Here is an 18,371-nt window from a genome sequence, read left to right as displayed (position 1 = left end):
CCTTGGTCCATTAAGGTCTGTATTGTCTACTCTGACCAGCAGGAGCTCTCCAAGGTCCCAGGTAGAGGTCTTTCCCATCACCTGCTGTCTGGTCCTTTTTAACTGGAGATGCCGGGGATTGAACCTGGGGCCTTCTGCATGCCAAGCAGAGGCTCTGCCACTGAGCCGTGGCCCTTCTTTACAGCTCTCCTGGGTCTCAGGCACAGAGGTCTTTCCCATCACCTACTGCCTGATCATTTTAACTGGAGATGCCGGGGATTGAACCTGGGACCTTCTGCATGTTAAGTAGATGCTCTTCCTCTTCACCGTGGCCCCTCCCACAATTTGACTTATTCTATGTAAAACACTTTGAGTGTCAGTGAGAAAGGCAGAGTATAAATAATGTAAATGAAAAATAAATACGTGGAGGCTGTAGCTCAGGAGCAGAGCTCCTATGCTGTGTGCACGACAGTCCCAGGTTCAGTCAGTGTTCCCTCTAAGATGAGTTAGTGTGAGCCAGCTCACAGTTTTTTAGCCTCTGGCTCACACATTTTTGTCTTGGCTCAGGAAGGATGGCCCCAGAGCAAACTATGCAGTAGCCAAATTGCCCACTCACAACTTTAATGCCAGGAGCTCAGAAAGTAGAATTCTTGCTCACGAGACTCCATAGCTTAGCCGGGAGCATTGGTTTCCAACATCCTTAGTAAAGGCTCTCAGGTGAGTGATGCTGGGAAGGACCTTTCTCTGCTGGAGAGCTCTGCAGACTAAGGGTCAGGCACGGTAGAAGGCAGTGTGTCATATGGGCCCATGTCTAGAGGGGCTCACTATGGTCAGATCCTGCAGGATATGGGTATTTCGGGACCAGTGTTCCCTCTAAGCTGAGTTAGTGTGAGCTAGCTCACAGTTGTTTAGCCTCCGGCTCACACATTTTTGTCTTAGCTCAGGAACGATGTGGCTCCAGAGCAAACTGATTTATGCAGTAGCCAAATCACTCGCTCACAACTTTAATGCCAGGAGCTCGCAAAGTTGAATTTTTGCTCACAAGACTCCACAGCTTAGAGGGAATATTGTTCGGGACCACTTGGCAATATACTCTTCCTTATCCTGTCTCATCTCAGCAAATTCTGGCCAGATCTTAATACTCCTGGGTAGCTCATAATTCACAAAGATTGCTGGGAGGGGGGTTGAAAGAGGAATGAAAGAAAGCCCTGTCGCTAATGGAGAGAGTTTGACCCATCTCTGGTGCATTGACTGTGGGGCTGTTTCTCCACAGGGTCTTTAAAAACCCCTCCATGTTGTTATTGTTATTATTTATTTAATTTGTACCCCGCCCTCTCCGGAAACTGGCTCAGGGTGGCTTCCGTTGGTTGGTACACAGATCACCATTAAAATCCATATAAAAACATTTGAACAATTCAATTACAAATAGATTCGTAAAATCCTGAAATCATAAAGAGCTGGGCGTATTTCATTAGATACTTCAAATGGCGTACTGAAGGGTGCATACAGACAACGGTTTTCAGCTTGGCGATCTTCCTAAGTCACGCGGCAGCACAGGCCAGATGTTAAAATTAAGGGCCAGGATCTATAACGATGATTGTTGGTCGTAGTAGTGAAGGTGGCTCCTTAGTTGAAGGCCTGGTGGAAGAGCTCCGTCTTGTAGGCCCTGTGGAGGGTTGCATGTATGTTGGAGGGTTGTGTTGTATAGACAAGCACTCTCCTTTTCTCTGCTTCAAGAGGTCAGCCCAAGGAGATGGGGAGTAATAAGTACCTCTGTGCACATGGAGAGTACTGTCCAATAAGTAACTACCATCAGCTCCAGTGTCTTCGTAATTAACTAGAAATCTGACTTCTGTGTGTTCAAGAAAGTTTTAACTTTTCCCTGCTGTTGGAGGCACTGTTGGTCTGTCTCTGCTGAATCTCAGACCCTTGAGTCAATCCACTCTCGGCCTAATAGTCTTTTCATGAAAGCTTTATTAGAAACAGAGATTTAGATGTGCACAAGAGAGATCTCTTGTTCAGACTAAGGAATAGATCAAGGGTTAGGCATTGCATAGGTAATAGATCAGTGTCCCATAATGCAATGGTCATGCAGCGGGCATTCACTCCCCCACCCTCTTTCACTCCCCCTGCATACTACCCCGCACTACGAAGTTTATTATCTAGCAACAGATGTTTCTTCAAGGATGAGAGTCTCCTGGGGCTCGTTTGTTACCAGCAAAGCTAACTTGACACCCGCATACACACATACAGATGTATGGCATTCACACCTACTCCCCCTCCCATCCCTCGGAATCTTTATGGCAGAGAGGGCTGGCAAGGGTCAAGACCAAATGGTTGGGGGAAAAGGAAAGAGAACGACAAAGACAGAAACAAAAGAAAACATTAGTCAACATGACAATCAGCAGAGCCCAATTCTGACACTGAATTACCGTGCCCCTTTCCCCACAGGTGAATTCCTGGAGTGGCTCCATTGAGATTGGGGTGACAGCCTTGGACCCCAACCTTTTGGACTTCCCCAGCAGCGCCACAGGCCTGAAGGGTGGCTCCTGGATCATCTCCGGCTGCTCTGTGCTGCGGGATGGGCGTTCCATCTTGGAGGAGTACGGGCAAGACCTGGATCAGCTGGGCGAGGGCGATCGGGTGGGCATCCAGCGCACGGCCAATGGGGAGCTGCGGCTCTGGGTCAACGGGCAGGACTGCGGCGTGGCAGCGACTGGTATCCCCCACCGTGTCTGGGCGGTCGTCGATCTATACGGCAAGTGCACCCAGATCACAGTGGTGCCGAGCAGCGCGGAGGAGGCAGAAGAAGGAGCGCCACAGGATGAAGGTACTTTTGTGTGAGCAGCAAGAGAAAGGGGTGGAGTTGTGGGTGTGTCAGACATCTGCTGGACGGATACCTCTGTTGGGATGGCTTGGGCTAGAGAGCGTAGAATCACAGGGTGGGAAGGGGCCCTATTGGCCATCTTGTCCAACCCCCCCCGCTCAATGGAGGATCAATCTAAAGAGGTCAAGTCCTGGAAAAATACAGGGGGGGGGGCAATTTTTCCAACAGAAACCATGGGAAATTGTAGGTACCACTGCAAAAGAAAAGAAATAAAAAGCTCCAAGGAAATGTTTTTAAAAATAAGTGAAATGAAAGACAAAAACTGTAGTATGAAAATTTTTAAGATGATCTACAGCATAAGGTAACAGTAATACTTGCGTGTACTGTAGTTACACCAGTTTGGTGTAGTGGTTAAGTGGGCGGACTCTAATCTGGGAGAACCGGTTTGATTCCCCACTCCTCCACTTGCGCCTGCTGGATGACCTTGGGCAAGCGGTAGCTCTGGCACAGCTGTCCTTGAAAAAGAGCTGTTTCTGTCAGAGCTCTCTCAGCCCCACCTACCTCACAGGGTGTCTGTTGTGGGGAGGGGGAGGGGAAGGAGTTTTCTGAGACTCCTTTGGGTAGTGAAGGGCGGAGTATAAATCCAATCTCTTCTTCATTTCTTTTTCTTATACGTAGCCATTCCAAGATTTTTAAAAATTAATAATTTTTGTAACCATCGATATATTATTAAGGACCTGTGCTTTCAGTGTTAAGAAGTTTGAGAACATAAGAGAAGCCAGTGCTGGATCAGGCCAATGGCCCATCCAGTCCAACACTCTGTGTCACACAGTGGCCAAAAATACCAGGTGCCATCAGGAGGTCCAGCAGTGGGGCCAGGACACTAGAAGACCTCTCCCACTGTTGCCCACCCTCCCAGGCACCAAGAAGACAGAGCATCCCTTGCCCCAGACCGAGAGCCCCTATCTATAACCACTGATGGACCTCTGCTCCATATAAGAACATAAGAGAGGCCAATGTTGGATCAGGCCAAAGGCCCATCCAGTCCAACACTCTGTGTCACACAGTGGCCAAAAATACCAGGTGCCATCAGGAGGTCCAGCAGTGGGGCCAGGACACTAGAAGCCCTCCCACTGTTGCCCCCCCCCGCACCAAAAATACAGGCCATCACCTGCCCTGGACCGAGAGTTCCTATCTATACCTTGTGGCTAACAGCCACTGAGGGACTTCTGCTTAATGTCCAAATATGCAGATAGTCATACATATTGGGATTGTATGGAAGAGTTTGCCCTGATTTGGGTGGCCCAGGCTAACCTGATCTCATCAGATCTTGGAAGCTAAGCAGGGTCAGCACTGGTTAGTCCTCAGGTGGGAAACCGCCAAGGAAGTCCAGGGTTGCTACCCAGAGGCAGACCATGGCGAACCACCTCTGTTTGTCTCCCGTCTTGGAAACCCTACAGGGCTGCCATTAGCTGGCTGAAAGACTAATGCACTTTCCACCACCATGGGAATGTTTCTTTCCAAATGACACACTGCCTTTGTTTACTGCAGAAATTGCTTTTGTCTTCAGCTTTCACCCGTACCTCTCCGATGGCAGAAATTAAGATACTCGTGGCACTGGATGCAGCCGTTTGCACCCTGTTCTCAAGTAGGGGGTATAATTACAACTTCTCTTACAGAAGACAAAGACATGTATTCTTCTACGTTCCATAAGTGTGCCAATGAGTACTATTTTATATGCAGAGTTGCTAAATGATGCATCGTGTGTTATTGAATCAGTTTAAAAAAGAAAGAATTCTATTTTTTCCCCATGTGGCTTCAAAGTTCCAGAAATCATCCATCTCTAGTTTGTGGGGTAGGAGGCCTCCTGCTTCCTCTGTTTGATCTTGAGGTAGAAGAAGAAGAAGAGGAGATTGGATTTATACCCCACCCTTCACTTGGGGTCTCAGAGCGGCTTACAAACTCCTTTCCCTTCCCCTCCCCACAACAGACACCCTGTGAGGTGGGTGGGCCTGAGAGAGCTCTGACACAAACTGCTCTTTTTCAAGGACAGCTGTGCCAGAGCTTGTGACTGACCCAAGGTCACACCAGCAGGTGCAAGTGGAGGAGTGGGGAATCAAACCCGGTTCTCCCAGATCAGAGTCCGCACACTTAAGCACTACACCAGACTGGCTCCCCCTTTCCTCAGCGCCTGACATAGGGGGGTGTTGAGGGATACAGTGGAGCCTCTCCGTACCATGTTATTTTGGGATGACTCACTGGGAGGTTTTCGCTGAGTCAGCCTGATCACTAGATCTGGGATCAGGTGAGATTGGCTAGTGATGCTGGGGGCGGGGGCGCTTGCCTCCTCTGGGAGCCGGCGGCCAGCACCATCTAGCCCTCTTGAGTGTGCGTGATCTTCATGAGCCTGGGGATGGGAGACAGTGTTCCCTCTAAGCTGAGTTAGTGTGAGCTAGCTCACAGTTTTTTAACCTCTGGCTCACACATTCTTGCCTTAGCTCAGGAAGGATGGGGCTCCAGAGCAAATAATTCATGCGGTAGCCAAATCGCTCACTCACAGCTTTAATGCCAGTTGCTCACAAAGTAGAGTTTTTGCTCACAAGACGCCACAGCTTAGAGGGAGCGTTGGTGGGAGAGGCAGGCAACGTATCATTGTGAATTTGCAGTTGTGGGGGAGGGACCCGTTGGTCTGGGCCTAGGGATTGGTGAACCTGCTCAGCCATCTTGACAGGATTCTCGTTTCTTCCTCTGCTGCCTTTGCTCTGCAGTGCTGGACCTCCCTTGCAATCAGAACCGGCCTGATAAGTTCCCCAACAGTCTGGAGTCAGAGAATGGTAAGCGTCCCCCTTCTTCTCCTGTTCCCCCAAGACCAAGTGGGATATCTGAGTGGAGAGACCGGGGTGGCGCTGTATGCACGTGAGGCTGCTGCTGGTGCTACTTTTGGGGGGTTCGTACCATGCAAGATCCCATCACAGGGCAGGGCAAAAGGTGGCAGAAATGCCTGGGATCCATTAGAAGCTTAGCAGCCTATTTGAGCCTGAATACTTATTAAGTGCAGCGTCCTATCTGAGTGCATTATCTCTCATGACATTTTGTAAAGCACTTTACGAGCAAGAGAGCTTTTGTACTACTCTGATATTTCCTGAGGAAGAGCCAGTTTTGAAACATTGTTATATAATCCGGAGACGACGTCGAGGATGTATTTTTACACTAGGGTTTTCTTACGATCTGAAGGAATTTGTCTATTGTGTTGTCGTGCTTGTTGAGCATAATATACAGAAAGGATCTTCTTTTCAAGTCTTGTTGAAGGCTTGATCTGTGGGTCAGACTCTCACGACTGTTTTCTTTACGTTTGTTCTCTGATTAGGTCGTGATTGTTCACCCTTGACCTGCAGTAGAACAGCCAGATTCGACTCCACGAGCATCTTAGAAACCAACAAGCTTTTGATATCTGGCGAAGGGAGCTTTGATTCTTGAAAGCTCATACCCTCAAAACCTTGGTGGTCTCTAAGATGCTACTGGTCTTGAATCGAGCAGTCCTGAGGCCGCCGAGCATTCTGGGATGTGAGGTGGAGGGCCAGCCTTCCCATCGCCCCGGGAGCTTCTGTGCCTTTCCTCTGGCCTTCCTTCCCACAGGCTTTTCCAGCATGGAGCTCTCCGAGGTGGTGAGCAACGCCATCTTGTCGGCCTACAACGGGAACCTGTTGAACGTCAGCCTGGGCAGCCCACCCTCGGACTCGGCCCCCTGCGGGGCCCCGCCCATGACCTCCAACGACGCCCTCCTCTTCCACGAGAAGTGCGGGACCCTCATCAAGCTCAGCAACAACAACAAGACGGCCGAGCGGCGGCGCCCCCTGGACGAGTTCAACAATGGCGTCGTCATGACCAACCGCCCGCTGCGCGACAACGAGATGTTTGAGGTGAGCGAGAAATGCAGAAATGACCCCCCCACACACTGTTCTGCAGTCAGGCCCATAACCACAGCAGGGCGTTTGGGGGCAGTGCCCCGCCAGGGATGAGCCCTGCCCCACCCTGGGAGAATGCCAGACCCCCCCAGACCCTCCCCCCACTGCGCTGCACTCCTTAACCCTGCCCCTCCATGGCCTTGCTGGCTCTTCAGGGAAGATGCCCATCCACTTCTGGTCAGTTTCACTGCCATGGATCAACTGTTAGGTTTAACAGCTGATCCCTCCCCCCAGGAGTGAAACTGACCAGAAGTGGATGGGCAGCTTCCTTTTCCTTTTCCTTCCCCAGCCCCCTGCAGCGAAGGAGAGGCTGGGGAAGGAAAGGGAAGTAGCCCCGCCCCCCTTCTGGTCAGTTTCACTCCCCTCCAATCAGCTGGTAAACCTAACAGCTGACTGGACCAATGCTCCCTTTAAGCTGTGGAGTCTTGTGAGCAGAAACTCTACTTTGTGAGCTACTGGCATTAAAGTTGTGAGTAAGCAATTTGGCTGCTGCATAAATTAGGTTGCTCTGGAGCCCCATCCTTCCTGAGCTAAGGCAAAAATGTGTGAGCTGGAGGCTGAAAACCAGTGAGCTAGCTCACACTAACTCAGCTTAGAGGGAACATTGGACTGGACCCCAGTGAAACTGGCCAGAAGGGGCAGGGCAGCTTTGGAAGTGAAGGGAAGGCCCCTAAGGGACCTTCCCCAGGAAACTAATCTAATTAGTAATCTAATTAAGTTCCCCGCTCACCTGCTCCATCCACCAAAATTTTCTGGCTACGCACCTATCTGCAGTTAATGCTCACTGAGTAACTTCATGAGATGACTTCACCAAGTTATATTTCTCATGTTGTGCGCTCCTGCACCTCTTTTTCTACGATACTAAAAAAATAAAGAATATAATAAGAAAGAAAGAAAGAAAAGTCCCTTTGGGGAGTGAGAGCTGGTGTGTCAGGGACAAAGGTCCTCTTTCTCTTCCATCTTCTTTCTCAAAGTGGTCCGCCAGATGAACGTCAGAAGAGCCCTGCCGGATCAGACCAGCGGACCATCTATTCCAGCATCCTCTCTCACCCTGTGGCCAGCCAGTTCCCCTGGTGGGCCAACAATAGGGCCGAGGGGCCGAGGCCTTCCCCTGATGCTGCCTCCTGGCTCTGGGATTGGAGGTTGACTGCCTCTGAACTTGGAGGCTCCCTTTATTCACCACGGCTAGCAGCCAGGGATAGACCTCTCCTCCATTAATCTTTCTAATCCCCTTTTGAAGCTGTCTGTGCCTGTGGCCGTCACTACATGCCCTGGGAAGCACACGAGCTGGACGTAAGGACAGCAGTCTTCCCCTGCTGCTGGCCTTCCACCCCATAATGTGCCGGAATGTATCATGAGCATCTGTGTCTCGTTCCAGTTTTCTTCCAATAAGATAAAGTATTATATAAAATTCTTATGAATAGCTGGTTTTCAGCACTCAAGGGTGGAAGTCAAGCAACATGTTTGCGGCATAGATTGTGATGCGTGTGAACAGGCTTGGTGGTGACGGCATCCGGTACATGGGGGTAGGCTGCCGTTATGCAGAGGGAGATGAACTTTGCACATGCTCCGCTTCTTCTTGCTTAAACTGGCGTTTGAAATGGGTTCCTGGGGCTGCGCTGTGCTCTTTCAGTGCCTGTGAAGCTCATAGTCTAGCCCTCAGGCCTGTCTGTGACAGACACGGGTATAATGCTTTTCCTCCACAAAGCCTCTATGTCAATCTTGGAACAGCCTTGCCTGGTGGAAGGCAGGAAGCGGCCAAGGTCATGGCTGAGTAGGGATTATAACCTAGACCTCCCAGTTGCAGCCCAGCACTCTGAACTACCACACCCAGGGGTCATTTCCTGCGGGAGCGCACAAGAGCGGAGCTCCAGCAGTAAGGAGCCCAGGGGGCGGGCACATGCAACAAGCCCCACCCGCTGCTCCCAGCAGCCCTCAGTCAGGCCACAAGGAGCAAGAAGCAGCCAGGTAAGTTGCAGAGCCCCTCCCCCCCGGCCCGCTTCAGTGTCACGCTCTCCCTCCTCTTTGAGGGCAGATCTGCGCGCCCCCCCCCCCCATAGCTAGCAATCCAAAACAGTCCAGTGGCACCTTTAAGACCAAGTTTTATTCAGGTACGAGCTCTCCCTCCTCTGTGAGGGCAGATCTGCACGTCCCCCCCCCCTAAATAGCTAGCAATCCAAAACAGTCCAGGGGAGCCTGAGCGGTGGGTGTTGCCTTCTGACACACTTCCGGTGATGTCAGGGTGTGTGGCATATGCAAATAATTTATGCTAATAAGTTATGCTAATGCGCTCCTGCACCTCTTTTTCTACGAAATGACCCCTGACCACACCACCCGGGCCTGTGCACTGAAGAGTGAGAGCAGGTCCCTGTTCAGGTCCCCCCCTTTTGTCTCGTGAGACTGGTTTCTTGCAGCGCAGCCTGCCTTCCTGATACGCAGCTGGTGTGAGGTACAAGTGGACCCGCCCCTGACCCGAGGCCTGATCCAAGCAAAGGCAGCCTGTTGAGCTTCTGTTCTCTCGTGGGAAATTCAGCCTGTGCAGGGCTTTTTTTTTGTAGATAAAGCCCAGCAGGAACTCATTAGCATATTGGGCCACACCCCTGACAGCACAGCTCATTACCACATTAGGCCACACCCCCATGTTACCAGAAGTGTGGTCATCCAGCCACACCCACCATTTGCTTCTCATTCTGTTTACCTTGTTTGTGGTCAAAACCCAGGGCTTTTTTGTAGCAGGAACTCCTTTGCATGTTAGGCCACACACCCCTAATGTAGCCAATCCTAATGAGTTTCTGCTGTTGGGTGTGGCCTATTATGCTAATGAGTTCCTGCTGGGCGTGGCCAACTTGGGAGCCAGCCGGAACTCCGTTCCTGTGCGTTCCTGCCCAAAGATAGCCCTGATGCCTGTGCATCCTTCCTGGCTTTTTCATCCTCAGCAGAGTTGTTCGAGGGAGGGTGGACTGTCAGAGTCCCACAACAATCCATCCCCAACAACGTTCCTTCAGCAGGTTCGAGTTTATCGAGTATTGTAAAGGCAGGTCATCTGTGCGTACGTTCAGTGTCAGAACTAACCTTAAGGGTGGGAGGAGAGAAGATATACAGGATTCAAAGTGGGGTCAATACATATAATACATTCTGCTAACTTTACAAATTATACATTCTGCTAACTTTACAAATTATCATTACAAGTCAACGGACACCAAATCTATAGGAACGAAGCAACCCCAGACGGTACATCTTATCAATTTTACACAGCTGTACTAAAATTAAAGATTTTTAAGTTATTCGGAATCACTTCAGGTCGTGTCGGATACTCTTAACACAATGGACCCGACTTCAGTAAAATCTGAACAGAGAGAGAACGGATTCCCGCGTTGCATGCTGGGGGTGGGGAGCTCTTGTATCTGAAGCGGCGGGAGACAGGTCCTTGGCCTCTTGTTCCAGATCCGAATTGACAAGCTGGTGGACAAATGGTCGGGATCCATAGAAATCGGCGTGACCACGCACAACCCCAACAACCTGGAGTACCCGGCCACCATGACTAACTTGCGCTCAGGTAACGTACCTGCCCGCAGGGAGAGGGCGGGGAGATGGCATCCGCTCTGGCCCGGAGCTGCGGCGCAGAGACTGGGAAGGGACTCCTGCCGGCCGCCAGTCCGTCTCCTCGACCCCGTCCCTGTTCTCTCCCCAAGGAACCATCATGATGAGCGGCTGCGGCATCCTGACCAACGGCAAGGGGACGCGGAGGGAATACTGCGAGTTCAGCTTGGACGAGCTGCAGGTGAGTAAGCCCTTCCGCGTGTGTGTGTGTGGCTGCTCCACCCCGACCACCATCCACCCCAGAACGGGGCCCTTCTCCCTTTCTTGTTTCCCCAGAACTCTGCTCACACTTCCTCTCTGCTTCCGCAGGAGGGAGACCATATCGGTCTGACCCGGAAGTCCAACAATGCCCTTCATTTTTACATCAATGGTATCGATCAAGGTCAGTGGGGTTGAGAAACGTGGATCCTGCAGGGCTCCAGAGATGCTGCCGGGGCCACAAAAGAATGGGCGGGCGGGCAAGGAGGAGGAGGAGTAGGAGGCTGTGGGTTTTAATCGGCAGGGAGCAAGGCACGGAGGGCTTGGCCTCGTAAGATTTGGTTTTGGATCGACAACTCCCGTAACCACAGTGGCCCTGGGAAGAGACCCACTGCAGACGACTGTTTACACAACAAGTGATTAAAACGGAATTTGCTGCCAGAGGAGTAGCGATGGCCACAGGCATAGACAGCTTTAAAGGGAGGTTGGATGGATTAATGGAGGAGACATCTGTCAGCGGTTACTAGCCATGGTGACTGAAGAGAACCTTCACTTTCAGAGACAATAAACCTTTGCATCCCAGTGCCAGGAGGCAACATTAGGGGAAGGCCTTGGCTTCTGTGCCCTGTGGCTGGCCCACCAGCGGTTGGCCACTGTGTGGGATAGGAGGCTGGACTATATGGACCATTGGTCTGATTCCAGCAGGACTTTTCTAATGTTCTTATCAGGGGAAAGCCTTGGTCCATATGCTCTCCAGAGGAACTGGTTGGCCACTGTGTGGGACAGGATGCTGGACTAAATTGACCACTGGTCTGATCCAGCAGGGCTCCTCTGAGGTTCTTGTCAAGGCTTTGGCCTCTGTGCCCTGCTGTTGGCCCTCCAGAGAAACTGGTCAGCCACTGGGTGAGACAGGATGCTGGACTAGATGGACCACTGGTCTGACCCAGCAGGGCTCTCTTGATGTTCTTTTGAAGGCCTCGGCCTCTCTGCCCTGTTGCTGGCCCTCCAGAGGAACTGGCCGGCCACTGTGTGAGACAGGATGCTGGACTAGATGGACCCTCCCTGGTCTGACCCAGCAAGGGCTCTTCTGATGTTCTTATGAAAGGAGGACAAGATTGTGGTCTTTGTGATGAAAGATGAAGATGATATAGGCTAGAAGCCATAGCAAACGACCCTTGGAAGAGGACAGGAATCCACAGGCCTTGTGTGCCCAGTTGGTATCTTTGGGCCACACAGGCGTTACTTTGCCCTTCGGTGGAAACGAGTAACCATCTGTTCACTTTCCCCTTTCTTCCAGGTGTGGCCACCAACCTGACTCCCCTGGTGGTTTATGGTGTGGTAGACCTTTATGGCATGGCTGTGAAGGTCACCATCGTGCACAACCATAACCACAGTGACCGCCTCCGGCGTAACAACGCCATCATGAGGGCCCTGTCGCCAGACGTGGGGCGCCGCGCCATCGATGCTGGGAGTGAGCCGGAGCCGGAGCGCCTGCTTTTCCACCCAAACTGTGGGCAGAAGGCCGCCATCATCAACGAGGGACGGACCGCTCTACGGCCCCAGTATGCATCCTCAGTATCTTCAAGGCCTCCGGCTAAGAGAAATATCTTATGCTGGAGACCTGCAGCCCTTTATCGGGGGAGGAGAGGGGCCGTGGCTCAGGGGCAGAGCATCTGCTTGTCACGAAGAGGGTCTCAGCTCCCGTCCTCAGCACCTCCGGTTAAAAGGGACCAGGCAGTAGGTAAGGACCTTTCTCTGCTCGAGACGCTGGAGAGATGCTGCCAGTCCGAGTGGGCAGCGCTGCCGTTGATGGGGCCGGTGCCTGACCCGGTATAAGGCAGCTTCATATACGCGTTCGCCGCCTGCTGCCTTCTCTTAGCCCCACCCTCTTTTCTTTCTCTCCACTTCTGCCAGCAGGAAACATGTCCTGTTGGCGCAGGTCCTGTGCGAGGTGCTCTGCCGGCCAAACTAAGTTTTGCTGCCCTTGCAGAAGCAGCTCGGTTGCTCGCACCTTCGCTCTGGTTAGAATGTTCGTGGCCATTCCATGACAACGCAACAGCTTCGTCAATGGCAGGGGGAGGTTTACGGGGAGGGTGACACTCAGGTTCGTGGCCTCCGCTGAGGGTCTGTGTGCCCATCGTGCCAGCCCTGGCAGTCCACACCTGTGTGCTTCAGCCCTAGGGCAGTTCTGTTTTGACAGGCCCGTGTGCAAACAGCACTCCCCACCACAGTAACGGAGCTCTCGTGTCTCTCCTACTTGAGCAGTGCCACAGATGATTTCAACCACGGAGTGGTCTTAAGCAACCGGCCGCTGCGCAACGGCGAGGTCTTCCAGGTGCGCATTGACAAGATGGTGGACAAGTGGGCAGGTTCCATTGAGATCGGCGTGACCACCCACAACCCCACTTACCTGCAGCTGCCTTCCACCATGACCAACTTGCGGTCAGGTGAGACCCCTCCTCCTCAAAGTTGTCTCCTGGGGGTGGTGGGAATAAGTGCTTCGTCGAATGCCGCTGTTTTGAACCAACGGGACTAGTTGTGGGGTAATTTACTTAACCGCACTCCCTGGGGAAGGGTGGGGTGACAGAAGGGGAGCAGACGCGGTGGCAGATCTTCATTGTGTGGTCTCCTTTGTGGTTGTCCCAGAGTTGCTGCTGTAACTTTGAGGTCAGTTTGGTGTAGTGGTTAGGGATTCTAATCTGGGAGAACCAGGTTTGATTCCCCACTCCTCCCCATGCAGCTGCAGGTGTGACCTTGGGTCAGTCACAGGTTATTTCAGAGCTGTTCTCTCACAAGCAGTTCTCGAAAAAGCTCTCTCAGATTGTAAACCGCTCTGAGACTCCTCTAGGTAGTGAAGGGCGGGGTATAAATCCAATCTCCTCCTCCTCCTCCTCCTCTTCTGACAATCTAGAAGGGCTTTCTGTGATGGAAATGGTTAATGTTTTATTTTCAGATCATGACACTACCACCAAATATGACGATTCCCCCAGGATCGCTTAATTTTCTTCTTGGCTGTGCAGACCCTTTTCTTTCTTCTTTGTTTTTCAGTCTGTCTCACCCAGCTGTTTAAACGTATATGTGTATATGCTGACCCAGTCTTGGGATCTGAGGGACTGACTGAAATCTTGCTTTTGTCTTTGTTTGAAAATGGCACACGAGTGGCAGATGTCAATTCAAAACTAACAAACTGTTTTATTTTACTTATGAGGGGGAATTGTCAGGTAGATATCAGGTTTAGGACCTAGGAGGTGAACAGGCAACAGGAATGAGGTACAAATATATAAATAAAAGTATTTATATGAATATCAGCAATAGATATCTTGACACAAACAAATGGCTGCTTAAAGACAGGTCTTTAAACACTGAGGAGAGAGATTTCTTGGCAGTGTCTGCTTCAATAAACAAGCATAAGCTTCCTTGTCTCACAGACACTTCAGTTGGTAAAGGCAGGAACATTCACACAAGTTCCAGTATCCTTTCTTAACCACTTGACAGAGATCACCCCTTTTTACGAGGAGCTATTTCTCTCAGACTTGGTAGGGATCCCCCCCTTTAGTAGGAGCTATTTCCCTGAGGCTTGAATGAGGACCCTTCTTGATCCTCTCACTCTCTTAACCTCCCTTCCCCGTCGTCATTCCTTAACTGATACTTCTAACTGACACTCTCAACTGTAGAACTCTGTTTGAATCCCCTGTCACTCAAGGTTCTCAGACTGGGTTACATCATGAACCATTTACTCTCCGTCACAGCTTTGGAAACCTGCTAACTCTCAGTATCATCTTGATGGTCAGGTAGACAAAATCAATTAAAAAACAAAGTGGTGACACTGTGTGTGTGTCTGTATAAAGTGCCATCAAATCACAGGTGACCCTATAGGGTTTTCAAGGCGTGAGACGAGCAGAGGCAGTTGGCCAATGCCTGCCTCTGCAGAACAACCCTGGACTTCCTTGGTGGTCTCCCATCCAAGTCCTGTACAGGGCTGACCCTGCTTAGCTTCCAGGTCAGGGCTGCATTCTGTGCTTGTGCTAAGCGGTCGTGTGTGGAGTTGGCAGACGCTTTCCTGTCCTGTCTCTTCTTGGAAGCGGTGGATCCGTGTGTGGAAGAAAGAGAAAACTCTTTTGATCTGTTTCAAAGATCCTTCCCTCTCTTCCCACATCGCTGTCCCCTCTGGAACTCTCTGTCCCCAACTTCTTCCTTGTCCATCGTCAAGATCCCCACTTGCCTCTGCCCGTGCCCCCCTCTCCTTTCGCTCCAGCCGTACTGGTGCCCGTGCACGGAGCAGAGAGATTCCTGGCCTCTCCCGCCTGACGCTTGCCCTACTTTCTGGCTGATCTCCTGCAGGCACCTGGATGATGACGGGGAACGGGGTGATGCACAATGGGACGACCATCTTGGATGAATACGGACACAACCTGGACCGCCTGAAGGCGAGTGCAAGAGACGGCAGCCACATGAACCTGTAAAAATGAGGTTTTGGTGCGGGGTGGTACATGGGACTGAACTGCAGCGGAATGCTCTGCTGAGTTAAGGTGGGGCACTGCAGGGGACGGTCTCGGAGCAGGTTCCGAATACAGTCTCCGTTCTCCATCTGGACGTCGGATGCATGCTCCTCCCCGTCCCTCCTCATGGAGGCCTCTTCCCTTCCTCAGGCAGGTGACACAGTGGGTGTCGTGCGCAAAGAGGACGGGACGCTGCACTTCTTCGTCAACGGGGTGGCACAGGGTCCTGCCGCATGGAATGTCCCACCAAACATCTACGCTGTCGTGGACCTGTACGGGCAAGCGGCCCAGGCGACCATAGCTGATGACACAGGTGAGGAGGGGCCCAGGTTCAATCCCCGGCATCTCCAGCTAGAAGAATCCCGTAGGACAGGGGTGGCCAAACTTGCTTAACATAAGAGTCACACAGAATAAACGTCAGATATCTGGGAGCCGCAAAACACGAACAAATATCACACACGTTTTTATTGGGAAATACGCAAATTCGCTTTTTATTAACGTAAGTTAATAACCAAAAACAAAAGGTAAAAACAGATATTGATCGAAGAGTCGGACTCGACTGTGCGACTGAACAACAACAAATTTCTTTGTTTGCTAATTATATTTATTTGTCAGAGAGAGAGAGAAACTTTAACTTTAAATGTGCTCTCCAACGCTGTTCCAAGGAGGCAGTGAAATTGATATGGCTATGCAATCACTATGGGGCCTGGAAGGGGTGATGCAAATCCCAGATGTGCTAATGAGATGGTGGGGCAGCCTGAGGGACCACACAGGCTGTTACACCAGGTCAATGCAGATTGGAGGACACTACTGGTAGAGCTCCCGACCACGACCATCCTCTGGTTGGACGGGTTGGAGCTGGGCTTTTGAAAAAGGCCCAGCTGAATGACAGGCTGTGGAGGAGTGTGGAAGGCATGGGAGGCCTCCGACATTTCACTATGCTTGGATGCCCTATTTCACACTGATGGGGTTCACTTATCTGACTAGGGTATGGATGTTTGGCTACAAGGCATTAGGGAGGCCCTACACATTTTTGGCTACTGAAGGAATCACAGGAGACAGCTCTCTCTTGAGGGTAGAGAAATCAGTCTGCATTTCAAGGTAGCAAGCGTTTATTTTATCCACACTCTGCCCCCCCCCCCCACCGTGGGGTGAGGTTGGGACTTGCACGTACAGAAACCGGGGGAAACAGATACTCTAGGGAGGCCATCTTAAGGATGCTTACATAGTGCAATAATTAAAAAGCTACCCTCTTTAACATGTCCACAGGTGCAGGATGTGCAAAGGTCTGGATTCTGGATTGATCAGAGTTACTGATCAATCCAGATGTTTATAGAGTCTGGAAATATGGGCTAAAATCAGGATAGGTGTGCCTAACCGCTGATCTCTGCCCATCTTGTATCGCTGACCCTTGCCCACAGTCTTTGACGGACCCAGGGTCTGATTCAGTATGAGGCAGCTTCGTGTGTTCATGTCTTATGCTTGTGGGGAGGGCCCGTGGCTCAGTGGAGGAGCCTCCGCTTGGCCTGCAGAAGGTCTGAACGTCAGTCCCGGGGGTCTCCAGTGGGAAAGGACCAGGGAGGAGGTGATGGGGGAGACTTTCCTCTCCGTGAGGCCCCAGAGAGCTGAGTAGACAAGGCTGACTTTGGTGGCCCCAGGGTTTGGTTGGTGGCCCCAGGGGTTGGTTCAGCAGAAGGCAGCTCCACGAGAGGGCTGGCCGGATCGGTGGGTTGTTTGCTAGGATTGGGGCCTTACGTGGGGCGGCGAGCAAATCGTTTGCAAGTCTGACCACACTCCTTACCGTACTGTGCCGTCCACCTGGGCTTTATGCACCCACCTTGACTCTGGCTTTTTTAAAAAAAAACCCTCTGGCTCTGACATCAAAAACAGCGGGAGGTGGGTATGTGCTGTGCGTCCGTATGCTCCCCGCACGAGTGGAGAATTCGCTGCTGAAGGCTGCACGCCTTGGGGCCTTGGGGAGCTCTGCTGTAGCTGTTAGTCTTGGGTTTCTAAAAAGCAGGTTCCTCATTCTGACAACTGCAGAGAGCGCCTGGCGAAACTTTGGCAAACAAAGGGGAGGTGAGGGGCCGGGCAGGTCTCGCAGGAAGGGTAGACGCCAGTCCTTTTGGTTGTTTCCGCTGTTTGATGCCATCAGGCGAAACGCTGAGTTGGGTTCCGCGCATTCGTTCTGCAAATGGCGGCGCTCTCCCTTAGGGGTGGCCTGTCCTGTTTTGATTTGAGCTCTGGCAGTAAAAGCCAGATTTAGATGGGCCTTTACTGGGTCCATGTTGTTGTTGTTCAGTCGCACAGTCGAGTCCGACTCTTTGTGACCCCATGGACCAGATCACGCCAGGCCCTCCTGTCTTCCGCCGTCCTCTGAAGTTGGCTCAACTTCATGTTCGTTGCATCTATGACACTGTCTAACCATCTCATCCTTTGCCGTCCCCATCTTCTTTGACCTTCAGTCTTTCCCAGCATCAGGGTCTTCTCCAGGGAGTGCTCCCTTCTCATTGGGTGGCCAAAGTATTGGAGCTTCAGTTTCATTATCTGGCCTTCCAGGGAACAATCAGGGTTGATTTCTTTTAGGATTGACTGATTTGATCTCCTTGCAGTCCAAGGGACTCTCAAGAGTCTTCTCCAGCACCATAGTCCATAGGTTTTGGAACTGTGTTGCACGTCTGTGATGTGTGCCGCGTCCTCCGCAGATCTTCTCCCTCTTCCGGATGACCTGTCGGAAGGGAACAACCAGCTGTCTCCCAGCAGCCCGTCCTCCGTCGCTTCGGGGAGCGACCTGCGCTTCCACCACCTCCACGGCAACAACGCGGTCATCACCAATGGGGGGCGGACGGCGCTGCGCCAGAATTGCCGTAGCGAATTCAACGATGCCATCGTCATCTCCAACCGGTTAGTGAACGGCCAGGAGCCAAGCCACACCCCCGGTTCCCCCCCCCCTTCCCTTTGCTTTCCGTGTTGCTAATCCTAAAACTGTACATCTCTGCAAAACAGTAATGGTAGCCAGACAATTCGGAGTGTGGGAAAACAGACTGTGATGATTAAGACTGCAGGTGGCTTGTTTAAAAACCGGGAACGGAGTAAAACTTTTTATTCGGGACAACAAAGTTGTCACAAAGTGATGAGGAGGCTTTTGAGAGTCCTAAAACTCTTTGCCATTGTTGTTGTTATTTAAAAGGGTCTGTTAGCTGCTTTTCTTCCTGACGGGTTAGGATTATGGGTACAGAAGAAGGGGTGGGGGCAGGTGGAGGGAAAAGGATGTTCCAGCCAAGGCAAAGACCCATAAGTGGC

At 51.6% G+C, this 18,371-nt stretch overlaps 1 protein-coding gene across 1 annotated transcript in view; it reads left to right on the top strand.

Moving 5' to 3' along the window:
* The first annotated feature begins 1,572 nt into the window (after positions 1-1,572).
* The window catches only part of NEURL4 (neuralized E3 ubiquitin protein ligase 4), a 48,504-nt gene continuing 31,705 nt past the window's right edge, over positions 1,573-18,371 (top strand). Inside the window, exons 1-12 of the mRNA XM_015420303.1 lie at positions 1,573-1,578; positions 2,431-2,809; positions 5,575-5,640; positions 6,443-6,726; positions 10,216-10,327; positions 10,464-10,552; positions 10,648-10,753; positions 11,867-12,131; positions 12,835-13,016; positions 14,911-14,996; positions 15,219-15,381; positions 17,774-17,972. Of these exons, the coding sequence (XP_015275789.1) occupies positions 1,573-1,578; positions 2,431-2,809; positions 5,575-5,640; positions 6,443-6,726; positions 10,216-10,327; positions 10,464-10,552; positions 10,648-10,753; positions 11,867-12,131; positions 12,835-13,016; positions 14,911-14,996; positions 15,219-15,381; positions 17,774-17,972 (1,937 nt within the window). The remainder of the gene's footprint in view (positions 1,579-2,430; positions 2,810-5,574; positions 5,641-6,442; positions 6,727-10,215; positions 10,328-10,463; positions 10,553-10,647; positions 10,754-11,866; positions 12,132-12,834; positions 13,017-14,910; positions 14,997-15,218; positions 15,382-17,773; positions 17,973-18,371) is intronic.

The sequence above is a fragment of the Gekko japonicus genome, unplaced genomic scaffold (assembly GCF_001447785.1).
Source record: "Gekko japonicus isolate JY-2015 unplaced genomic scaffold, Gekko_japonicus_V1.1 scaffold336, whole genome shotgun sequence".
In the NCBI taxonomy this organism is placed as follows: Eukaryota; Metazoa; Chordata; class Lepidosauria; order Squamata; family Gekkonidae; genus Gekko; species Gekko japonicus.
This window is presented reverse-complemented; position numbering and strand designations above follow the sequence as displayed.